Genomic DNA, 23674 nt, shown 5'->3' with positions numbered 1-23674 from the left:
GCAAAAAATTTAAACTGGACCCTTAACTCTTACCATATATTAAAAATTAATTCGGGAGCACTATCTCAATTCATTAAGGTTCTGCTTCCCGGCATATGTCGACAGTTTGGCTCAAATAAACTCACAAAAATTCAAAAAAATAAATAAATAAAAATTAATTCAATGGTTCCAGAAGTAGATTCCCTAAAACCCATGATTATATTCCACATTTCAATAAGACACTGCTTTAATTTAGGGGAAGAAGGCACTCTATACAAAATAGTAATATTAACATTATTAAATAATACTAAAAATTCATATGGATCCTAAGTTTGAATGTAAGAGCTTAGACAATAAAACTTCTAAAGAAAACAGAAAAATATCATTGCAATCTTGGAGTAAGCAAAAATTTCATAAATAGTATATGAAAACAAATCATAAGAAAAAATTGGACTTCATCAGAATTGGACTTCTGCTCTTCTAGAGATACTGCTAAGAAATGAAAAGGCAAGCCACAGAATGGGAAAAATATCTGCAGAACATATTTTTGGTCAAAAGAGCAGTAATCAGAATAAGACTCTTATAATCTATACTAGAGGCCTGGTACACAAAAATTTGTGCACTCGGCGGGGAGGGGGGTCCCTCAGCCCGGCCTGTGCCCTCTCGCAGTCTGGGACCCCTTGGGAGATAACGACCTGCTGGCTTAGGCCGGCTCCCGGGTGGCAGAGGGCAGGCCCAATCCCTAGGTGCAGCCCCTGGTCGGGCTCAGAGCAGGGCCGATTGGGGAGTTGGGACGCTGCCCCCTGTCATGCACAGAGCAGGGCGGATCAGGAGGTTGTGATGCCACCCTCAGTCACACTCAGGGTAGGGCCGATTGGGGGGTTGGGGCACCATCCCGTGTCACACTCAAGGCAGGGTCGATGGGGAGGTTGCGGCCCCACCCCATCATGCATAGAGCAGGGCCAATCAGGGGGTTGGGGCATTGCCCCCTGTCACTCACAGAGCAGGGCCTATCAGGGGGGTTGTGGCTCTGTACCCTGTTACACACAGAGCAGGACCAATCAGGGGGTTGGGGCGCTGCCCCCTGTCACACACAGAGCAGGGCCCATCAGGGGGTTGGGGCACTGCCCCCTGTCACGCACAGAGCAGGGCCCGTGGGGTGGGGGTTGGGGCGCCGCCCTCTATCACCCACAGAGCAGGGCCGATCAGGAGGTTGGGGCGCCACCACTCTCACACTCAGGGCAGGGCCGATGGGGAGGTTGTGGCTCTACCCCGTCACACACAGAGCAGGGCCTGTGGAGGGGGAGGAGGGTTGGGGTGCCGCACCCTGTCACACACAGAGCAGGGCCGATCAGGGGGTTGGGGCGCTGCACCCTGTCACACACAGAGCCACAGGGCAATCAGGGGGTTTGGGCGCTGCCCCCTGTGACACTGATCCCGGTGCCAGGAGGCCTCACGGCTCTGCTGATCCCAGTGCTGGGAGGTATATTACGCTTTTACTATATAGGATAGAGGCCTGGTGCATGGGTGGGGCTGGCTGGTTTGCCCTGAAGGGTGCCCTGGATCAGGGTGGGGGTCCCCACTGGGGTGCCTGGCCAGCCTGGGTGAGGGGATGATGGCTTTTGCAGCTGGTCACACACCCTTCAGGGTAGGGGTCCCCACTGGGGTGCCTGGCCAGTCTGGGTGAGGGGCCGAGGGCTGTTTTCAGGCTGGCGGGTGACGGAAGCTCCCAACTGCTCCTTTTTTTCTTTTTTCTTTTTATTCTGGGCCAGCTTTAGCTTTGAGGCTTGGCTCCAGCTCTTAGGCCTCCACTGCTGAAAGTGGTTTCTGGCCTTTGTTTACAATGTTGCGATCCTGCTGGCTGAAGCCCAGCGGACTAAAGCGGGTTTCTGGGGTTTTGTTTAACTTGTATGTTTGTTACATAGTCGCTTAGAGTTGCAGGTCAGAGGCCTGCAGCGGCAAGCGGGGAACGCTGGAGTCCTCCGTCACTGAAGCAAGCAAGCCTCATGTTAGTTTCAAGCTGCCTGGCTGCCAGCCGCCATCTTGGCTGGCAGTTAATTTGCATATCTCGCTGATTAGCCAATGGGAAGGGTAGCGGTTGTACGCCAATTACCATGTTTCTCTTTTATTAGATAGGATATATAAAAAGCAAGGGGTCATCGCATCTGAAACAACCAAAGGGACAACCGAACAGTCTGCGTGGGGCGACCAGGCCGGCAGGGGGTTTAGTGAGGGACGGCCAAACGATTGAGCAGCAGGCTGCATGGGGCACCAGGCCAGCAGGGGGGTTAGTGAGGGACGATCAAATGACTGAGCAGGAGGCTGCGTGGGGCGACCAGGCTGGCAGGGGGGTTAGTGAGGGACGGCCAAACGACTGAACAGCAGGCTGCATGGGGTGACCAGGCTGGCAGGGGGCATAGTGAGGGACGATCAAACGACTGAGCAGCAGGCTGCATGGGGTGACCAGGCTGGCAGGGGGCATAGTGAGGGACGATCAAACGACTGAGCAGCCGGCTGCATGGGGTGACCAGGCTGGCAGGGGGCATAGTGAGGGATGACCAATCGACTGAACAGCAGGCTGCGTGGGGCAACCAGGCCGGCGGAGGCGGGGGCAGTTATGAGTGACCAGGCCAGCAGAGAAGGGCAGTTGGGGGCGATCTGGCTTGCAGGCGGAGCAATTAGGGGCAACCAGGCCAGCAGAGAGGAGCAGTGAGGGGAAAATAGGCTGGCAGGGGAGGGGAGCAGTTGGAGGTGACCAGGCTGGCAGGGGAGCAGTTGTGAGTGACCAGGCCAGCAGGGGGGCAGTTGGGGGCAACTAGGCCGGCAGGGGGGCAGTGAGTGGCAACCAGGCTGGTGGGAGGGGCAGTAAGGGGTGACCATGCTGGCAGGGGGGGCATTTGGGGGTCACTAGATTGGCAGGGGGGCCAGCTAGGGGTGATTAGGCAGGCAGGCACATGAGCAGTTAGGAGCCAGTGGTCCTGGATTGTGAGAGGGATGTCCAACTGCCGGTTTAGGCCAGATCTCCAGAATCAGGCCTAAACTGGCAGTCGGACATCCCCTGAGGAGTCCCGGATTGGAGAGGGTGCAGGCTTGGCTGAGGGGACCCCCCTCCCCCCAGTCCATGCACATATTCTGTGCACCGGGTCTCTAGTTCAAATATAAAAAGACAACTCAATTATAAATGATTAAAAATATGTATAGACACTTCACCAGTAAGATATACAAATGGCAAATAAATACATGAAAAGATGTTCAATATCCTTATTTCTTAAGAGAATGCCAATTAAAACCACCATGAGATACCACTATATATCCACTAATAGTTACACTTAAAAAAACTGACAATATCAAGTGTTGATGAGGACATGGGACAACTAGAATCCTCATCATTGCTTGTGGCAATGTACCTTTGAAAACAGTTTTGCAGTTTCTTATAAACATAGATTCATCATATGACTCAGCAATAGTTCCTCTCTTGGGAATTTACCAAAGGAAAACGAAAATATATGTTCATACAAAGGCTTGTATACAAATGTTTATTATACCAGTGTCATTTATAACAGCCAAAAATGTAAATAATCCAAATGTCTATCAAAAATTGAATGGATAAGCAAATTAGGTTTATTTACACAATAAAATACTATTCAGTAATGAAAAGGTATAAACAATATGAATAAATCCAAAAGCATTATGCTAAGTGGAAGAAGCCAGACACAAAGACTACATATTGTATGATTTCATTTACATGAAATCTAGAAGAAGCAAAACTATAATGACAGAAAGCAGATCAGTGGTTTTGGTAGGTGCTGAAGGTGAGCAGAGGGGATTGACTGCAAAGAGGCACAAGGAAATTTTAGAGATTAGCTGAAATGTTCGCATCATGGCTATGGAAGTGGTTATATAATTATACGCATTTATCAAAACACAGCAAACTGAACACTTAAAAATAATGAATTTTTAAAATGTAAGTTACATCTCAGTAAAGGTGATTTTTAAAAAAATTCCCACCCAAGGATATTTTTCCCATTGATATTGAGAGAGAGTGGAAGGGAGAGGAGAGAGAGAAACATCAGTGTGAAGAGACACATCGATTGGTTGCCTCCTATATGCACCCCCACGGCCACAACCGAGATACATGCCCTTGATCGGGAATTGAACTCAAGACCATTTGGTCTGAGAGTCAACACTCTGATCACTGAGCAAAACTGGCCAGGGCAGTAAAGGTGGTTTTTAAAAAGAATTTAAAGACTATTTTTAAAATATTACTCTAAGTTATATAGGTATATGCAATCTTCCCCACATTGTAAAGTTACCCTTAATATATTTCTCAGTAGTGAATGTCCTGGAATTTAATAAATGTGGGTTTGTAACTGTAGTTCAAAAAATAATTCCACATATGATACAAGGAAAACTCTACCAATTTGTAACAACATTAACCACTGGTGCAAACAGATGGAGCACAGACAAAGTACAGGGTAGCCCCCTATTGCCTAAGGAAGCCAAACTGCATTGTCACTATTCAGCAAAGACCCACAATGTTGACAGGGAGAATTAGCTTTGTGCTACATGTCCCTCAGTCCACCATCTGGAATATTTTCCATTCGAAGCTGAAGAAAAAAATCTTATCCCTTGCAACTCATATGAGTTCTAACAGCAGCAGATAAAGCAAAACAGTACAACTACTGCTGCAGTTTTCACATCACAAGGAAACAAAATATGATTTGCAGGTAACCTCACATTCAAGGATAAGGCTATATTCCACATAAGGGGAGAGATGAATGGTCACAGTGTATAACTGTGGGATGCTGCCATCAGCATAGTAATTGCTCAATAAATAAATGTGTTAAATGAATAAAATATGCCTATGTAGATATTCAGTAAACATTTGTTTATGTATATGTAGATATTATTCACAGCTAAATGATGCAAGAACTGTCCCTTACACTTCCTTTCTCAAACAATTTCTTTGGTTGGAAGTTGATAATTGTTTTCTTTCTGCACCCATTTTGTTTCTAATGAAATACCAATTCAAGCATAAACTTTCAAGAAAGATGATTCTTTTTTTCTCCTTTATATATTGCTTCATTCCAAAAATTTCCCACAATATGTGTGCATAATTAGAATAAAGAACAATGCATGTTTATAAAATCAGAGTTTTATAGAGGTGTATACCAAGCAATAATAGCATGCTTAAAGTTTTCTTTTAGCTTTTTCTTTGAATCTATATCTCTTTATACTCTTTACCTATATGGAAAACTCTCAACATGTTTCTCTGTAAATCTAGCCTGTTTTCAACCCAATATCCCCAGTTAAGATTCCTTTATAAATACTGGTTAATCTCAATCCTTTAATCCATTTTGCCTCCCAACAAAATTTAGGGCAGGCAATATTTTAGTATGTTCTTTATTTCCCAGTGTTATAGAACATTCAATAAATGCTTTGTTGTTGAACCTGGTGGATTTCAGTGAGAATGAAGAAGCTTGAGTAAACAAAAGTTAGTGTAAAACTATGAAGATAAAAATGTTTGCATATTAAACTATATGCATAAAACCTACCAGAAGTGTTTGTCCTTGGGAAATGAAGAAATGACCTGATATAACAATGGTGAGAATGAGATATCCAGATTCTTCATTGGAGTCAAAAACCTTAATAAAGAGAGAAAAACATGTATAAGACAATACATTTCTGTAATACTAATAAACATAATACTGATAACCAAACTATCTTCTCACATTAATCTTCCTACCCTGAATGTTTCCCTTCCTCCCATTTAATCTGTAATTATTCTAGAGTTTCAAGTTTATCCTTGTATAGGGGCTTAACATCCAGGATTCTTAAAAATGTAACTTTTTGAAACAAACAAACAAAATACTAGATTGAAAATCAAATATGAGGTCTGCAAAAAACATTTTTCAGTGACATTTTAATAAATCATTAATTATCTTTAAGCCTCAATTTCCCTTCTGTAAAATGAGGACAATATCTTACAGGGTGCTGTAAGATTTCAGAGTCCCAGTTTTTTCAGATATGCAATCCATATTTCATAATTCCACAAAACCAGATGCTTTTCTTTAGATGAGCTTTAATTTGTCAGTGTCACCCTTAACACATTGTATGCGGGAAACGTGTTTACACGTTTTACGTATTTATACGTTCTACCAGTGTAGTAGAGCGCGGGACACGTATTAATACGTTTTTTATAGATTAGCGGTAGAATGCGGGTAACGTATAAATACATAAACTAAAGTTATCATAATTTTACTGAACGTTGCCATTTGCGCAAAAAATTAGCAAAAATGGCCCGCGCCACCTGTTAGCGTGTGATAAAAATTACCCGCAAACAATGTGTTAAAATATGGTGACCCAAACTGACCATAATACTTTTGGTGTGATCGAATTATTTCCCATTACTTGGAGTAACCTGGTCTATAATCAAAGCTCAAAATAATGAATGCACATCTAACTCAACTTAAATATAATTTTGCTAGAGGCCCTAGGCACGAAATTCATGCAAGAGTAGGCTTTCACAGCCGCAGTGGCTGCCTGGATCCCTCCCTCACAGCTGCTGCAGCAGCAGCGGCCTCCTCCATCCCTCGGTGGCATCCGGTTTAATTAGCATATTATGCTGTCATTATTATAGATAAGATTACTGCATTCTATTGACAATGTTCTATCTTATAGTTTTATATGTGGGGTTTGGAGCTTTAATGCCATATTTAAACTCAAGAGCTCCTACCAATTTTTTTCTAATTCACTTTAAATTCCAAACTTAAAAATCAAATAACATTCTAGATGTCAAGGAGAAGTATGCTAAGCCCTGCCTCTTTCCTAGTATCAGAACCTCAGTTATTTGTACGACAGCCTTCTCACCATAGTTAAGTAGATTATCTTACCTGGTTCATAACCACTTAAAACCACTAGCTAGGTACTAGATAGAACATGATCAACTAATTCTTTGGGAGGCAATATGTTAACATGACAGGTTAACTTTTTTAAAAAAAAGAATTATAACATGTATCCCAAAAGTGTCCAACACCTAAACTTACATCTCAATGAGTAATCACCTCCCAGATGAAGAAACACAACAATACCAGCCTCCCATCCTGACTTCTAACACTATAGTTTAATTTTATTTATATGAATGAAATTATACAGAAAGAATTATTTTATGTCTGGCTTCATTAATGTTGCTGCAAGTGTCTGAGTTCATTGATTTTCATTGTAAAATAGCATTTTATGACTATTCCACAATTGATATTTTGTCATTCTTTTGTTGAGGAATATTGTTTTTCAGTTTAGGTCTAACACCAATAATACTGTTATGAACTTTTTAAAAATTTTATTTTCATATTATAGATGTCTCCTTCCATGCCCCCCCAGTCCCGTCCCCCCCCCCCCCCCCCGCCTTGTGCTGTCACCCAGCCCTGCACCTCCTTCCTTCTGGTCATCCCCACACTGTTGTCAGTATCTATGGGTTATGCATATACGTTCTCTGGCTAATCTCTTCACTTTCTTTCATTCCAGTCCTTATATATGTCTTATATACACTGAGTGGCCAGATTATTATGACCGGCCAGATTATTATGACCACCCAATCAGTGATTCATTGGGCCACCTTTTGCCTTCAATACTGTGGCGATTCTTCTTGGCATTGACTCCACGAGATGTTGAAAGGTGATGTGAGGAATCTGACACCATGCCTGATGAATAGCACTGTCCAGTTCTGTGAGATTTGATGGTTGTGGAACCAGCTGCCTGATGGCTCTAACTTCGTCCCACAAATGCTCAATTGGATTGAGATCTGGTGATTGTGGGGGCCAGCTAAGTAAGGTAAAGTCTCCCTCATGTTCTTGAAACCACTCCTGCACAATACGAGCACCGTGGCATGGCGCATTGTCTTGTTGGAAGAAGCCATCTCCATTGGGACACGCCATCAACATGATAGGATGAACTTGATCAGCAATGATGCTTAGGTATGTTGTGCTGTTCAGATGTTTATAATGATCTGGCCCTCTAGCAACTTCAGCGTGAAATTATAACTAATTTGCCTGCAAACATCAGGTGGTCATAATAATCTGGCCACTCAGTGTATGTCTCTTGTATGGTAGAAACACTCATTATGGAAATGCCAGTCTTCCTAAATTATTTTATAATTTTTTTCAACTCATGAGTAATGACTTGCAGAAGAGTCCCAGGAGACTTCCCCTGCCCTCCAAACCCTTACATCTAATTGCCCACTCAACATCTTTCCTTACAGGTCTAACAGTCACCTCAAAATTAACAGCACCTAATTTGAAGTGTGAACCTTCCTATTGATTCATTTGCTCATCCATTCACTATTTACAAAGTGGCATCTGTTGCCTGCTACAGGAGTAGAAGTCCAAACACTTCTGCCCACTGCATCTTGATACTGGAGTCACTAAGGAAAACAACACAGCAAGCACTGAATGGAAGAGCACTTTACTCACATGGAGAAGCAGCACGGTAAGTATCAGAAGTGATGTGGATTTCCCGATAGGCAGGAGGCCCCCCTCAGCAGCTATGCAGAGCGGTTGGTCTGTACTTACCCATCTCGTGCTATAGCAAAAGAACCCTCCCCTGCACCCCATGTATCAAGGGACAGATACAGCAATGACATTAACCTGGTGCTATGTGATGGTTATGTGGAAAAAAGAAGCATAGGCTATTAGGACTCTATCTCTTGGTAAAAAAGTGTTCCAGGCCCAAGGCTCATTCTTACATGGTTGAGAGGGGATCAAAAGACTGCATGCACAGTGGTCTTTCCACACAAAACACTTACCACACGTGCCAGGCAGTTGTAGGCATTTGACTCCCACAGTTTCCCATCTCAGAATATAGTAATTATATCCTACATTTTCTTAGGTCAAAACTATGGAATCATTCTTAAATCTTCTCCTTTTCTCATGCCCATATACATCAGCAAATCATTAATATCAACCTGCAAAATATTCAGACTCTATCCACATCTCACAGATCTGGTATGAGTTATAATCATCTCTAGTTATATTATTACTAGAGGCCTGGTGCATGAAATTTGTGCACGGGTAGGGTACCTAGGCCTGGCTGGCGATCAGGGACAATTAGGGCCTTCCGGCTGCCAGCCGGGACCTCTCTTCCCAAGCTGCTGGCTGCCGGCCACAGCCTCCCTTCCCTAGCTGCTGGCTGCCAGCCAGGGCCTCCCTTCCCTGACTGCTGGCCAGGGCCTTCCTCCGTTCCATGCTGTCTCTGATAGCACAGGTCATAGAGAGCGATCGAACTCCTGGTCTCCCAGTCGGGTTTCCCATTTCTGTTCTTGCTCCCCCTTTCCAACACATTTTATTTTTAATACAGTAGCCAGGAGTAATCTTTTTAAAATCTAAGTCAGATCATGTCATTTCCAGCACAAAGCCCTGAAGTAGCTTTGCATCTCATTCAGAAACTCATGCAAGGTGTTCCACAATCTAGCTCTCCATTGCCTCTCTGCTGTAGCCACACTGCCCTCCTTGCTGCTTCTTGAACACGTTATGCCCATTCATAATGACAAACCTTGGGGCTTTAGAAATTTCTATTCTTTCTGAAATGCTCTTCTAGATCCTTCTATTTTGGGTCTTTCCTTAAATGCCATTTTTTCAGGTAACACTTTTCCTGACCATCCTACTGAAAACTGCCACAAACTTCACTGGTTACCCAAACCAAATCACTCCTATTATTTTCTCCAGCTTTGTTTTTCTTCATCAATGTCTTTCTCCATGTTACTACTTTTGTTGCTTTATATTTACTAGTACTTATCTGTCTGCCTGTCTTCTTTAAAAGATATTGATAAATAGGATTATAAATATACTCAATTAATCCAAAAGAAGGCAGAATAAGAATTAATGCCCTGGCTGGTTTGGCTCAGTGGATAGAGTGTCAACCTATGGACTGAAGAATTAAAAGTGAACAAAGAACATGTGGGACAAATACAAAACAAAAAGCAATATTATAGAATCACATCTAACCCCAATGATGATCACCTGAAAAGCAAATGGCTTAAAGTGCATTTCTTGTAGGTAACATATATAGGGTGCCACAAAAGCAGGTTTACAGTTATTCATATGGAAAGTATTACAATAATTAATAAATAATAATATAAGAATAAACTCTATAAAAAACAAATGAGGGGATTAAAAATGGTAGTGGAGTAGTGGATGCTGCACAAACATACTCCCAGAAACAAACTAGAATTACGCCTAAAATACAGAAAACTTTCCTGAATAATCAACAGAAGACTCGCTAGAGAGAACCCTGATTCCCAAGGACCAAAAGTGAAGACTGCATAGAGACTGGTAGGAGGGACGAACGCGTGAAAGGGCTGGCCAGGCACACACAGACAGAAACTGAAGTTCCAAAGATATATTTCAGATGTGAGGAGTTGCCACTGAGAACTCTGGGGTCTAATCTCCCAACTGGGCCCCCCAACAGAGAGCACCATTACTGAGAAGGGTACCCACATAATATCTGGTGGTGAAAAGGAGTGGAGTTGCTCTCTGCCAGGGAGAGACAGCTGGAAATGCAGGTACCCTTGTAAAGGGCCAACCCACAAAATTCCCTGTGGAGCCACCCACCCTGTGCTCTGGTAGAAGGAGGGCAGAGTACACTAGAGCTGTGTGAGCAGAAGCCAGGATCAGGGACTTTGCAGTTAGAGCTTAGAAGGCAGACACCCAGTTTTCCTGTGATGAGTTATTTCTTCACACTGCAAGATCATCTTTCTCACTCAGACATTTGCTATATGGGTAGCCTTATCTGGGGGAAAGACAGTAGACCCACCCTATTGGAAAATATCTTGCCCAATGGTGCAGAGTGGCTGAAGCCTATTAAGAGACTGAGAATAACAATTAGCCACCAGGCAGAAGCAATTGCCCCACCCTGTTGACAAAAACTCTTGCCACCCCTCTGGACAATTGCCTAGGGCAATTCAAGACAAAATTCTATCAGTCAGGAGAGAGAGGTGATCTCTGGAGGCTTTGAATCTTTGCCTGATGTAATTAGTCAGAAACAGAGTTTGACACTGTCCTGAACTAGAGATTGAGAGGCATAGCAGATCTACCTAATACATAGTCACAAACCCAAACAGGCAGCCAAATGAGGAGACAAAGAAACAACCCCTAAATGAAAGATCTAGAGAATTCTCCAGAAAAAGAGATAAATGAAATGGAGATAAGAAATTTATCTCATATAGAGTTCTGAATAATGATGGTATAAATGCTCAACAGTATGAGAAAAGATATAGTAACTATGAAAACAGAAATAAAGAATGATATAGCACAAATAAAGAACACTTTGGAAGAAATACACAGCAGATTAGGAGAAGCTGAAGACTGAATCAGTGAATTAGAAGACAGGATTGAAAAAATCACACTGTCCCAGCTTTCCCTACTGTCTCTGTGTCTGTCTCTTTCATTTTCTCAATCCCCTGTCATCCCTACTCAAGGACTCTCGTCTGCTTTCTAGTTGTGCTGGTCACGGTCAAAGAGAGAATTACTTATAACTGACTTCACCGGATAGATATTCCACACAAAAAATTAACAAGGAAACAGTGATTCTAAAGAACACAATGGATCAGATAAATTTAATTGACAGTTATAGAACATTTAACCACAAAACTCTAGAATACACATTCTTCTCAAGTGCACAAGGACCATTCACAAAGATTGGCTACATGTTAGGAGACAAACAAGTCTCTAGAAGTTCAAGAAGATTGAAATTATATCAAGTACCTTCACAGATCACAGTGGAATGAAATTAGAAATCAACTATAGTAAAAAATCCCAAAACATTCAAACACATGGAGACTAAATAGGTTGTTATTAAACAATGAATGGGTAACCAACTAAATCAAGAAAGAAATAAAAAACTTCCTGGAAACAAATGAAAATGGAAACATAACAACCCAAAATCACAGGCACACAGCAAAAGGAGTCCTGAGAAAGCAGTTAAGAAAAAATCAACAATAAACTATTTAACACTATAACTTAAAGAACTAGAAAAGAACACCAAAAAAAATCCAAGAGTAAGTAAAAGGAAGGAAATCATAAAGATTAGGGCAGAAATAAATAATAGAGACAAAAAAATCAATGAAACTAAGAGCTGGTTCTTTGAAAAGATAAACAAGATTGATGAACCGTTAGCCAAACTCATCAAGAAACACAGAGAGAGGACCCAAATAAATAAAATCAGAAACAAAGGTGGAGAAATAACCACAGACACCACAGCAATACAAAAGATTGTAAGAAAATACTAAGAACAATTATATGCCAACAAGGTGGACAATGTAGATGAAATGGACAAATTCCTAGAAAAATACTATCTCCCCAAATTGAATCAGGAAGAATGTGAAAACATGAATAGGCCAATAACAACTGATGAAATAGGAGTAATCACAAAACTCCCAGCAAACAAAAGGCCAGGTCCAGACAGTTTCACAGGGGACTTTTACCAAACATTCAAAGAAGAAATAACAGCTATACTCCTCAAACTATTTCAGAAAATCCAAAAGGAAGGAACACTTTCAAACTCTTTTAATGAGGCCAGAATTATCCCAATTCCAAAACCAGATAAAACACTACAAAGAAATAGAAATACAGACCAATATTCCCAATGAACATAGACACTAAAATCCTCAACAAAATATTAGCAAATCACATCCAGTAATATATTAAAAAGATCATAAACCATGACAAAGTGGGATTTATTCTAGGGACGCAGGACTGGTACAATATTCGCAAATCAATAAATGTGGTACATCACATAAACAAACTGAAAGACAAATATCACATGATCATATCAATAGACACAGAAAAGGAATTCCAATACCCTTTTTTATAAAAACTCTCAGCAAAGTGGGAATAGAGGGAGCATATCTTGACATATTAAAGGCCATATATGACAAACCTATAGCAAATATCATACTCAATGGGCAAAACCTAAAACCATTTCCCCTAAGAACAGGAACAAAACAGGGATGTCTACTTTTACCACTTTTATTCAACATAGTACTGGTAGTCCTAGCCTCAGTGATCAGGCAAGAAGAAAACATAAAAGGCATCCAAATTGGAAAGGAGGAAGTAAAACTCTCATTATTTGCAGATGAAATGATACTGTACATAGAAAATCCTAAATATTCCACCAAAATATTACTAGATTTAATAAATGAATTTGACAATGTAGCAGGATACAAAATCAACATCCAAAAATTGATGGCTTTTTATACATCAATAATGAATTCTCAGAAAGAGAAACAAACAATCCCATTTACAATGGCAACAAAAAATGAATACACTTAGGAATAAAGTTAACCAAGGGGACAAAAGACCTGTACCTGGAAAACTATGGGACTTTGAAAAAAGAGATATAAGAACATATAAAGAAGTGGAAGAATATACCGTGTTCATGGATTGGTAGAATCAACATCATTAAAATGTCCATACTACCCAAGGCAATCTACAGATTCAATGCAATCCCTATTAAAATACCAATGGCATATTGCATGGACAAGAACAAATACTCCAAAAATTTACATGGAACCACAAAGGACCCCAAATAGCTGCAGCAATCCTGAGAAAGAAGAACAAAGTTGGAGGAATCACAATACTAGATTGCAAGTTATACTACAAAGTCATTGTAATCCAAACAGCCTGGTACTGGCAGAAGAGCAGGCATATAGATCAATGGAACAGAACAGAGATCCCTGAAATAGATCTAAGCCAGTGGTTGGCAAACTCATTAGTCAACAGAGCCAAATATCAACAGTACAACGATTGAAATTTCTTTTGAGAGCCAAATTTTTTAAACTTAAACTATATAGGTAGGTACATTGTTATTAACTTAATTAGGGTACTCCTAAGGCTTAGGAAGAGCCACACTCAGGGGGCCAAAAAGCCACATGTGGCTCACAAGCTGCAGTTTGCCAACCACGGATCTAAGCCATTATACTCAAATAATATTTGACAAAGGAGGCAAGAGCAGGCAATGGAGTCAAGAGAGTCTCTTCAATAAATGGTGTTGGGAAAATTGGACAGATACATTGCAAAAAAAATGGAACTAGACCACCAACTTAAACCATACATAGGAATAAATTCAAAATGGGTAAAAAACTTAAATGTAAGTCTTAAAACCATAAAACTCCTAGAAGAAACCATAGGCAGCAAAATCTCAGATACCTCTCCTAGCAATATGTTTACAGATATATCTCCTAGGGCAAGGGAAAGTAAGGAGAAAATAAATAAATGGGACTACATCAAAATAAAAAGCTTCTGCACAGCAAAAGAAACCATCAACAACAGGCAAAGGGAGCCCACTGTGTGGGAGAACATATCTGACAATGACACATCTGATAAAGGGTTAATCTCAAAAATATATAAGAAACTCATACAACGTAACACAAGGAAGACAAACAATCCAATTAAAAAGTGGACAAATGACATAAAGAGACACTTCTCCAACGTGGACATACAGATGGCCAAGAGACATGAAAAAATGCTCAAAGTCACTGATCATCAGAGAGATGCAAATCAAAAGGACAATGAGGTATCACCTCACACCTGTCAGAATGGCTACCATCAACAAATAAACAAATGACAAGTGCTGGCAAGGATGTGGAGAAAAGAGAACCCTAGTACACTGCTGGTGGGAATGCAGACTGGTGCAGCCATTATGGAAAATAGTATGGTGTTTACTCAAAAATTAAATATGGAACTGACATTTGACCCAGTGATCCCACTTCTAGGAATACATACTAAAAAACCTGAAACACCAATCAGAATGTATGCACCCCTATGTTCATAGCAGCACAATTTGCAATAGCTAGTATCTGGAAACAGCTCAAGTGCCCATCAGTAGATGAGTGGATAAAAAAGCTGTTGTACATTTATAACATGGAATACTATGCAGCAGTAAAAAAAGAAGGATCTCTTACCCTTGGAGAGAGCATGAAGGGACCTGGAGAGTATCAGGCTAAGTGAAATAAGTCAGTCAGAGAAAGACAAATATCACATGACCTCACTCATATGTGGAATCTAAGTAACAAAATAAACCGATGAAAGGAGTGGATCCAGAGACATGGAAGCATGGAACAGGGGTGAATCTCAGAGGGAAGGCGGGGCAGGGTGGGTGGATGGGAAGTAATCAACCAAGGACCTTGTATGCATATATGCATGGCTCATGGCCACAGACAAATGGGGCAGTGAGAGCCTGGGTGGGGTGCAAATGGGATGTATGTAATACTTTCAATAAAAAAGAGTTATTTGAAAAAAGGAATAGCCCTAACTGGTTTGGCTCAGTGGATAGAGCGTTGGCCTGCGGACTGAAGGGTCCCAGGTTCGATTCCAGTCAAGGGCATGTACCTTGCTTGTGGGCACATCCCCAGTAGGGGGTGTGTAGGAAGCAGCTGATCGATGTTTCTCTCTCATCAATGTTTCTAACTCTCTATTCCTCTCCCTTCCTCTCTGTAAAAAAATAGTAAACTATATTTTAAAAAAAAGGAATAAACTTTGTTTCACATACTCACAGCCATATACCTACTTTTGCCACACCCTGTAGTGGCTTATCTTTTTATCCTAGTGCCAGATAAAGATAAAAAGATAAGATGCACCTATATGCTGCCTATAGGAAATGTGCTTTAGATATAAAAACATGAAATATAAAAGCAGGCTAAAAACAAAAAGGTGAGGAAAATATATACCATGCTAACACTGGTCAAAAGAAAGCTGTAGTAGCTATATTAATATTAGATAAGAATATAAAAGTGTATAAAGTAGGTCATTTCATAATAATAAAGGGGTTAATTAATTAAAAGTTAGAATTATTCTAAACATTTACATCCCAAACTACAGAGCTTAAAAATACATGAAGCAATAATTAACAGAACTATAAAGAGAAATAGACAAATCCACAATTAGATCCAGATATTTTAATACCTTTCTCTCAATAAATTGTTGTAATGTACCCCGCGAATCACAGAAGGACGCCTCACGAAGTCGAATTAAAGAGTCACATTTATTGCAATCCAGGACTATGAGGGGTCATTCCCAAATCTCATAGTGATAAGATGGTGGCAAACCCAGACTTATATAGGCAAAGATCACAAAGGTATTGATTACATCTCAAGGTTTGGAATGAGGAACCTGGTTTGCAAAAAAGCAGTTTACAGAAGCAGAAGCAGCATGTTATCTAAATTACAGTTTTGGGTCTCTGGGTCACTGAATTAACAGAAACACATTATCTAGAGCCCTCAGGTCTTGAGACCACTGCGTTGCCAGGAATTCATTATCTAGAGCCATCGAGGCAATTTAGAGTAATTGTGCTGTCCTGGTCTTGGGACCACTGAGTCAACTGGAATGCATTATCTGTGGCCACTAAGACAATTTAGGATAATTGTGCTGTCCTGGTTCCCAGGTACAGAAGAATGTGCTTTCTAAAACCAGTAAGATAACAATCAATGGGATAGTCATTCAATCGAATGGGATGATTTATACAATTAAGAAAAATCAAAATAACTTTTCTATTGTTAAGCCAAACAAAAGGACTAGAGTTAAACTACAGCCTCCACCTGAAATGATTGCTACCATACTTCATTCCCCCTGGTTTTATGTACATGAGTCAAATCATGGACTCATCTTTACTAGTTAGGGGATTGTACTGCCACTTAACTACAAGTAGTTTGACGGAATTAATTTTTCTAAACTGCCAGCTTGGCACATTTAATTTTCATTTACTCACCCCACTTCTTTTAGGGGCATTCTCTATTCTGTTCCTGTTCTCCTGTCCCCTATCACATCTAGCCCCATTTGGCCCTGGACTTTCTCACTGGCTAGAAAAAAAAAATGTTCTTACAGTTACCAAATGCCCTAGTGCCATGGTCCCCATCAGTACTGTCCTCACTGAAGTCCAGTTCCACTCTTGCAGACGTCGAGCCTCCTCCTGGCTTGCGTGGATCCCAGGCTAGGAATCTCACGGGTGAGGCAGCTGGCTGCCGGGATCAAGGCTGTTTCCTGGTGCAGGAGCTGGGAGTGGTGTAGCCAGTTCTGGATGCCGTCAGCAGGGTGACAGTGTATAGTCCTTTCCAAGTTGGGGTGAGTCCTTGGGTCATGAACTTCTTTACCCACACGGAGTCCCCAGGCTGGAAAGGATGTACAGGGTCCGAGGTGGGCACTGGCAGGGCATCTTGAACAAGCTTATGGGTGGCTCTCTGGGTATACTGCAGAGCCTGCAAGGACTTGAGCAAGGAACGGTTATGACTTTTAACTTTTAATTCCTCCTCTAACTTCGGGTAGGATCGGGGGAGGTCTACCAAACATGATTTCAAAAGGAGAGAACCCCTCCCAGTTGGGGGTACACCTGGCCTGTAAGTAGGCAAAGGGCAGGAGGTTGGTCCAGTTTTCACCGGTTTCTGGGATAAATTTAGTTAAAATCCTTTTAGAGTCCTGTTCATACCTGCCCTGAATCTGTGGCCGGTAAGCACAATGGAGTTTCCAATTTATGACTTTGAGATACCTTGGCTACAAAGTCGGGGCTGTTATCTGATCCTATAACTGCTGATAGCCCCAATCTAGGTATAATCTCCTGGAGTAATTTCTTGACCATTATCAAGGCAGTTTCTGTCCTTGGTGGGCTAGACTTCAACCCATCCCGAGAAAGAGTCTATAAAAACTAGCAGGTACTCAGACCCTGATGCCGGTGGCTTAATCTCTGTGAAATCCACCTCCCAATGCTACCTGGGGAGTTTCCCTGGGCCTGAATTCCCAGGGGGGCCCTCTTACCTTGCTTAGCATTTACCTGTGACCTGCCTCACAAAAGTTCGTAAGTCTTAGTGACACCTATGTGGGTAGCCTGGTGTAACTGGGCAACTAAAGTCCGACCTAGAGCCTCTGGGACCAACAGTCTGCCATTTGGTAGAGTCCACCAACCATTTGGTCCTCTGGTAGCTTGCTTCTGTTCTGTCAATTCCTCCTCTTGTAAAGGCCCCACTGGTTTTGGGGCGGCTTCCTTGGCAGCTTGGTACTGAGTGACGCTGGTGTTTGAAATCCATCTCTCCAGAGCACCTCGAAGGAGGGCTTCCACAGCATGGGGTGTTGTCAGGGCTAGTTCCTGGACCGAAGTCAGCTTATCTGCCTCCTTCTCTTAGACAGATAGGCCACAGGTCTCTTCCAAGGACCCTGGAGTCTGGGTGAGAACCCCTTTGCCCCTTACCTCACTCACTAGAGGTGGAAGGGCTTCCTGACGTCTGGCAAGGCTCGGGCAGGTGCTGAGACGAGAGCCTTCTTTCTCAAAGGCCTGTTGCTCCACTTCAGTCCAGTTTAACGGCTGCGCCTCCCCAGAACTTGAGCTCAGAGGTTCAGCAATCTCCGCGAACCCCAGTATCCACAGGCGGCAGTATCCAACTGCCCCTAAAAATTCCCGAACCCGAGCTGGAGTGGCCGTGGCTTGCAATTTGGACTACTACAGGAGCTTGATGACTTGCTAACCCCGGGGGGGTTGTTTTCTGCCCAAACCATGGGAAAGAGATGTAATTTCCCCAAGTAAGCAGAGTAACCTTGGCCCTTTCCTGCAAGAGATATTCATCTGAGAGTGCTCAGTCCCCCTCGAAGGATATGGTGGCTTGTAGTTTCTGTAAGAGATCACATCCAAGTAAGGGGTACGAGCAAACTGGCATGACCAGAAACGAACGTGTTACCATGTTCTTTCCAAGGTCCACAGTCCTCTTTGATGTCCAAGGAAAAAGGCAGTTTGTCCGGTGGCTCGCTGGACCGATGTCTTCTTAGATGTTATGGGTCCCGTTGGCTCTGTCAAGACTGAATAGGCTGCTCCAGAATACACCAGGAAACTAACTGAGGGTCCTATTTATAAAAATTATTATTCTGGGCTCTAAGGGATTCAAGGAAAAGGAGTCCTGGCCCTATTCATCCCCTTCCCTGAGTGTAATTCCTTCAGAGCCTGGGTTTTCCCTCAGCCTTCGGCTTTCCTTTGTTAACCTACCAGGATATTCTCTCTTCCAGAATTTCTCTCTGCCCCTACTTCCTATAATAGGCATACTAATTCCTTCCTAGTTTGCTGCCGGCCTTTTCTTTCCCTTTTTCCATTCCCCTTCTCCTTTTGTCTTGGTGCCCGTTTCTCTTAATGCAGCTACCACTGCCTTAGTCATTCTCTTTTCCTGCTTCTCCTCCAGTGTGTCCCTATTGTTAAAGACTTTCTGGGCTACCTCTACCAGCTGTGACTGATTCATTCCTTCAAATCCTTCTAATTTTTGGAGTTTCTTTTTCTAACTGCTTGCTGCCTTTTAAGCCCTCCCCCCACCCCCAAACCCCTAACAGAACACAGTGAAAAGTGTCCAAGGAGGCCAAGGAGGCCTTGTCCCCTGGGGTTCTTGGGTCTTATTGGGGCACAGGGAGGCACAAGGAGGCACAGGGAAATTTCCCTCCTCACCACCTACTCAAAATAACCCCTCGGGGGCTGAGAGGCAATTACAACGGGTGAGCAGAGGGCCAGAGGGCGTGGGAGATGGGAGCCGGATAGGCGCAGGTTCCCAGGTGACAGTGGAGGTGCTCCCACCACAGGGGAAAGGCATTTTCATTAAAAAGAGCTCCTGTGGCAGTGAGTTGGGTACCAGGCCCCTGCCATCGTACCAGTCCCCTGTGACAGCAGCAATCAGGCCTCTCCCAAGAGAGTGCACTGGAAGGGGATATCAGCCCCTCCTCTGCTAGCAGCAACAGGTACTGAACCCTTTCAGTACATTTGACCAGCTTCATTCCCACCCACCTTTACAGATTCCAGGGCCCATTGTCTTCCTTTAACCAGCAAGCCCTGTATTATTTCCCATTGTGAGTTAGAGGAAGACAATTCCTGTGGAGGAAAATGACTCTTAGTCGGCTTGGAAAGAAGGCAGAGGATGACAAGGGTGTGCAGGGAAATTTTACTAAAAGCCTGGAGGGTCTCCTGAAAGATCCTCAATTCAGCACAGGCAGGGGGAAGGGCCCATAAATTCTCTCTTCCCTGAGGAATGTCTTAATCAGACAAGAAAAGCCACAAATACCTTTAAATCTACTCTAGAATTACAAAATTTCAACCCAACACAGAAATATCACAGAGCAAATCAAAGTCCCTAGTACACAAACATAGACAAAAATTTTTACTAGTTAGGCGGGCCGATTCCACCTCTGACAGAGAGCAAGCGCCCTTGGGAAAAGAACCCAGCGGCCGCTCAGGGCGTTTTGCTATCGGTCAGAGCACTCAGCCTTAAATCAAACATTTTTTTTTTCTTGCAGACTTCCACACTTACATGAACAAATAATTATACCTAAGTAGACATACAAACATCAAATAAACATCCACACTTACATGAACAAATAATTATACCTAACTAGACATACAAACATCAAATAAACATCCACACTTACACCCTTTCAGTGAACAAGTACTTTTACAGTCTTGGGATCTTGAGCAGATATCAGGAACACCGCCTAAGTCCCCTGATGGGGGACTGACAGGAACAGATGTGGGGGCCTTTGGCTGGGGGGTATAAAGTCTCCATTCTTCCTTCCTCAGCACTGCTAAGGACAGGATCATTGGGGAGGTCTCTTCACCTAGCCAAGGCTATGCTGAGCCATCTGGGGCAAAAGTGGTTTCTGCTTCCATTTTGGCTAAAAGGTCTCTGCCCATTAGAGGGACCAGGCCAACTGGCAAATACAGGAATTCATGAACCACCTGGTGGCCGCCTAACTGACATCGGCGGGGGCAGCAGAACAGTCTGCAGCTGTGGTCCCGGTAGGTCCAATAATGGTTACTTCCTGTCCTGAGTGGGGAGCTACCTTCTGAGTAACTACCAAGTACTCTGCCCCTGTATCAACCATAAAGTTCACAGTCCGGCCCCTGATTTTCATTTCGACCATCGGCTCATGGGGGCCCAGTTGGAAAGAGCCCAGTCTGTCCTAGTCAGAGTCAGCTGTTGCCAGTCCGAGGAGGTCTGCCTCAGGCGGCTCTGGCCAATAGCGGCTGGGTGGTTTGGATGGCCTTGCCAGCTTCTTCTGGTCTGCTCCTGCCCTGCTTGCCTCTTCACTCCTGCTACTAAACCTTACTCTGTCCCTTCTTACACACGCAGAACCGGACCCAAGGCAGCAAGGTTTTGAGCAATTTTAAAATTCCTTAACATATATTCTAAGACAGTCAAGTTTGAGGAGGAGCTATTACTCATGTTGCAACGAGGGACCGGGTTGCCTCCTCCTTAAGAAATACCTGAACAAAAGAACTAATCAAAACAAGGCTTATTTTCTAACTTCATTTGTCCTTGGGTGTGGACAGCAAATGACACTAATCAGATTGACATAAACGATTTAACCTTTGTTTAGGGAGGCAAATGCAAAGCATTTCCTCCCAAGTGTCCTTGGTTTAGGGAAGATAGGATTTCTGCTCAGTTTCCCTATTTCACTTGTTCCAGCTTACTGGCCTATCATCCATTCAACTTTCTTTCAACATTTCTCTTTTCCTTCTCATCACATACACAACCTTCACAAATTTCACACTTTCAAATTAGCCTTCAAACCTTCTTTCTATGTCCTTCAAAAATGCATAACCATGCCTCAGACCTTCCATTAAGTATTTCTCTTTACCTTCCTCCCTCACACCAAAGGCATACTTTCCAGTTAGAACTCTTAGCCTTAATTTTTAGGTGACATGTAAATAGTTAACATTCCTCAGATTAGCAATACATTCATATTTTTTAAGAGACACAAACAGAAATTTCACTAGCTAAACAATTTTAAACAACAAAGACATATTTCAACAATAAAGACAGATAACATTCCCTATTAAAAACTTTGAATCACCACGGAAACTCAGGAGATGTTTAGAAGGTTTTTTAAGAAAACAAAACAAAACAGAAACAAACCTAAAAACACTTTTACACTGGCGCATGCCACATTTACACCACAAATATCAACAAATCAGTTTCAATTGTGCAGAGATACAGAACAAGTCCCTGAACAGAGGCAATAGAAAACTGCCTAGGAACGCTTCTCTTAGTTTTGACTTCCCTCCGGAAGACACAGAGACGGTGAATACTGTCTAGAAGCCATTCCTCCAGATACAGGACATGTCCCTTAGAGATCCTTGATAAACTACATCAGTAATCCATTCACACAATCCCTGACCCATTTTGACAAAGACAAAGACAACAAAGAACAAAGACAAAACAAACCAGACAAATGCAACCTAAGGTTGCCCAGACCAGGACCCCCAGACGCCGTCGTGTTGGGCGGTCGAATTCCAAGGTTCCGCTGTGTCCAGCCCTCTTTTGAGTCCACCACCAGTGACTGGTCCCAGAACTCACCTCTAGAGGTTTTTCAGGTGACTTCGATGAATTTTTTAGGGACGGGTCAACGTCCCCTGTCCGCTAGCTGGATCCGAAGGGGAGTTCTCTGGGGCCCTGGAACTTCTCAGGGTGCGCACCCCCTAGAGAGACCCCTCAGTCTCCACAAACGGTTCAGGGGAGGTTCAGCCTCCCTTTGCATCCGAAACAGCACCCCTAAGGGTCTGCATCTTGCTGGGGGGCCTCCAAATGTTGTAATGTATCCCGCGAATCACAGAAGGGCACCTCAAGAAGTCGAATTAAAGAGTCACATTTATTGCAATCCGGGACTATGAGATTTGGGGAATGGCCTCTCATAGTCCTGGATTGCAATAAATGTGACTCTTCAATTAGACTTCTTGAGGTGTCCTTCTGTGATTCGCGGGGTACATTATAACAAAATGATAAAAGAAATACAAGGAGCCGAAACCGGTTTGGCTCAGTGGATAGAGCGTCGGCCTGTGGACTGAAAGGTCCCGGGTTCGATTCCGGTCAAGGGCATGTACCTGGGTTGCGGGCACATCCCCAGTGGGAGATGTGCAGGAGGCAACTGATCGATGTTTCTCTCGCATCGATGTTTCTAACTTTCTATCTCTCTCCCTTCCTCTCTGTGAAAAATCAATAAAATATATTAAAAAAAAAAATTACAATGGAGTCAAGACAGTCTTTTCAATAAATGGTGTTGGGAAAATTGGACAGATACATGCAAAAGGATGAAACTAGATCACCAACTCACACCATACACAAAAATAAACTCAAAATGGATAAAAGACTTAAACGTAAGACGGGAAACCATAAAAATACTAGAGGAATCCACAGGCAGCGAAATCGCAAACATATGCCAAAGAAATTTCTTCTCTGATAATGCTCCTAGGGCAATGGAAACTAAAGAGAAAATAAACAAATGGGACTACATCAAAATAAAAAGCTTTTGCACAGCAAAGGAAACCATCAACAAAACAACAAGAAGACCCACTACATGGGAGAACATATTTGCCAATGATACCACCGATAAGGGTTTAATTTCCAACATTTACAGGGATCTCATGAAACTTAACAAAAGGAAGATAAACAATCCAATAAAAAAAATGGGCAACGGATCTAGATAGACACTTTTCGAAAGAGGACATACAGAAGGCCGAAAGACATATGAAAACCTGCTCAAAGTCACTAATTATACGAGAGATGCAAATCAAAACGACAATGCGTTATCATCTCACACCTGTCAGAATGGCTATCATCAACAAATCAACAAACAACAAGTGTTGGAGAGGATGTGGAGAAAAAGGAACCCTTCTGCACTGCTGGTGGGAATGCAGA

General features: G+C 42.7%; 1 protein-coding gene across 1 annotated transcript in view; it reads right to left on the bottom strand.

Annotated features, from left to right (window-relative positions):
- REC114 (REC114 meiotic recombination protein) overlaps positions 1 to 23674 on the bottom strand; it is a 175889-nt gene that overhangs the window by 85791 nt on the left and 66424 nt on the right. The window contains exon 3 of the mRNA XM_036333798.1: positions 5535 to 5624. Within this exon, the coding sequence (XP_036189691.1) occupies positions 5535 to 5624 (90 nt within the window). The remainder of the gene's footprint in view (positions 1 to 5534; positions 5625 to 23674) is intronic.

Source organism: Myotis myotis, unplaced genomic scaffold, assembly GCF_014108235.1.
Source record: "Myotis myotis isolate mMyoMyo1 unplaced genomic scaffold, mMyoMyo1.p scaffold_m19_p_1, whole genome shotgun sequence".
Taxonomy (NCBI): Eukaryota; Metazoa; Chordata; class Mammalia; order Chiroptera; family Vespertilionidae; genus Myotis; species Myotis myotis.
This window is presented reverse-complemented; position numbering and strand designations above follow the sequence as displayed.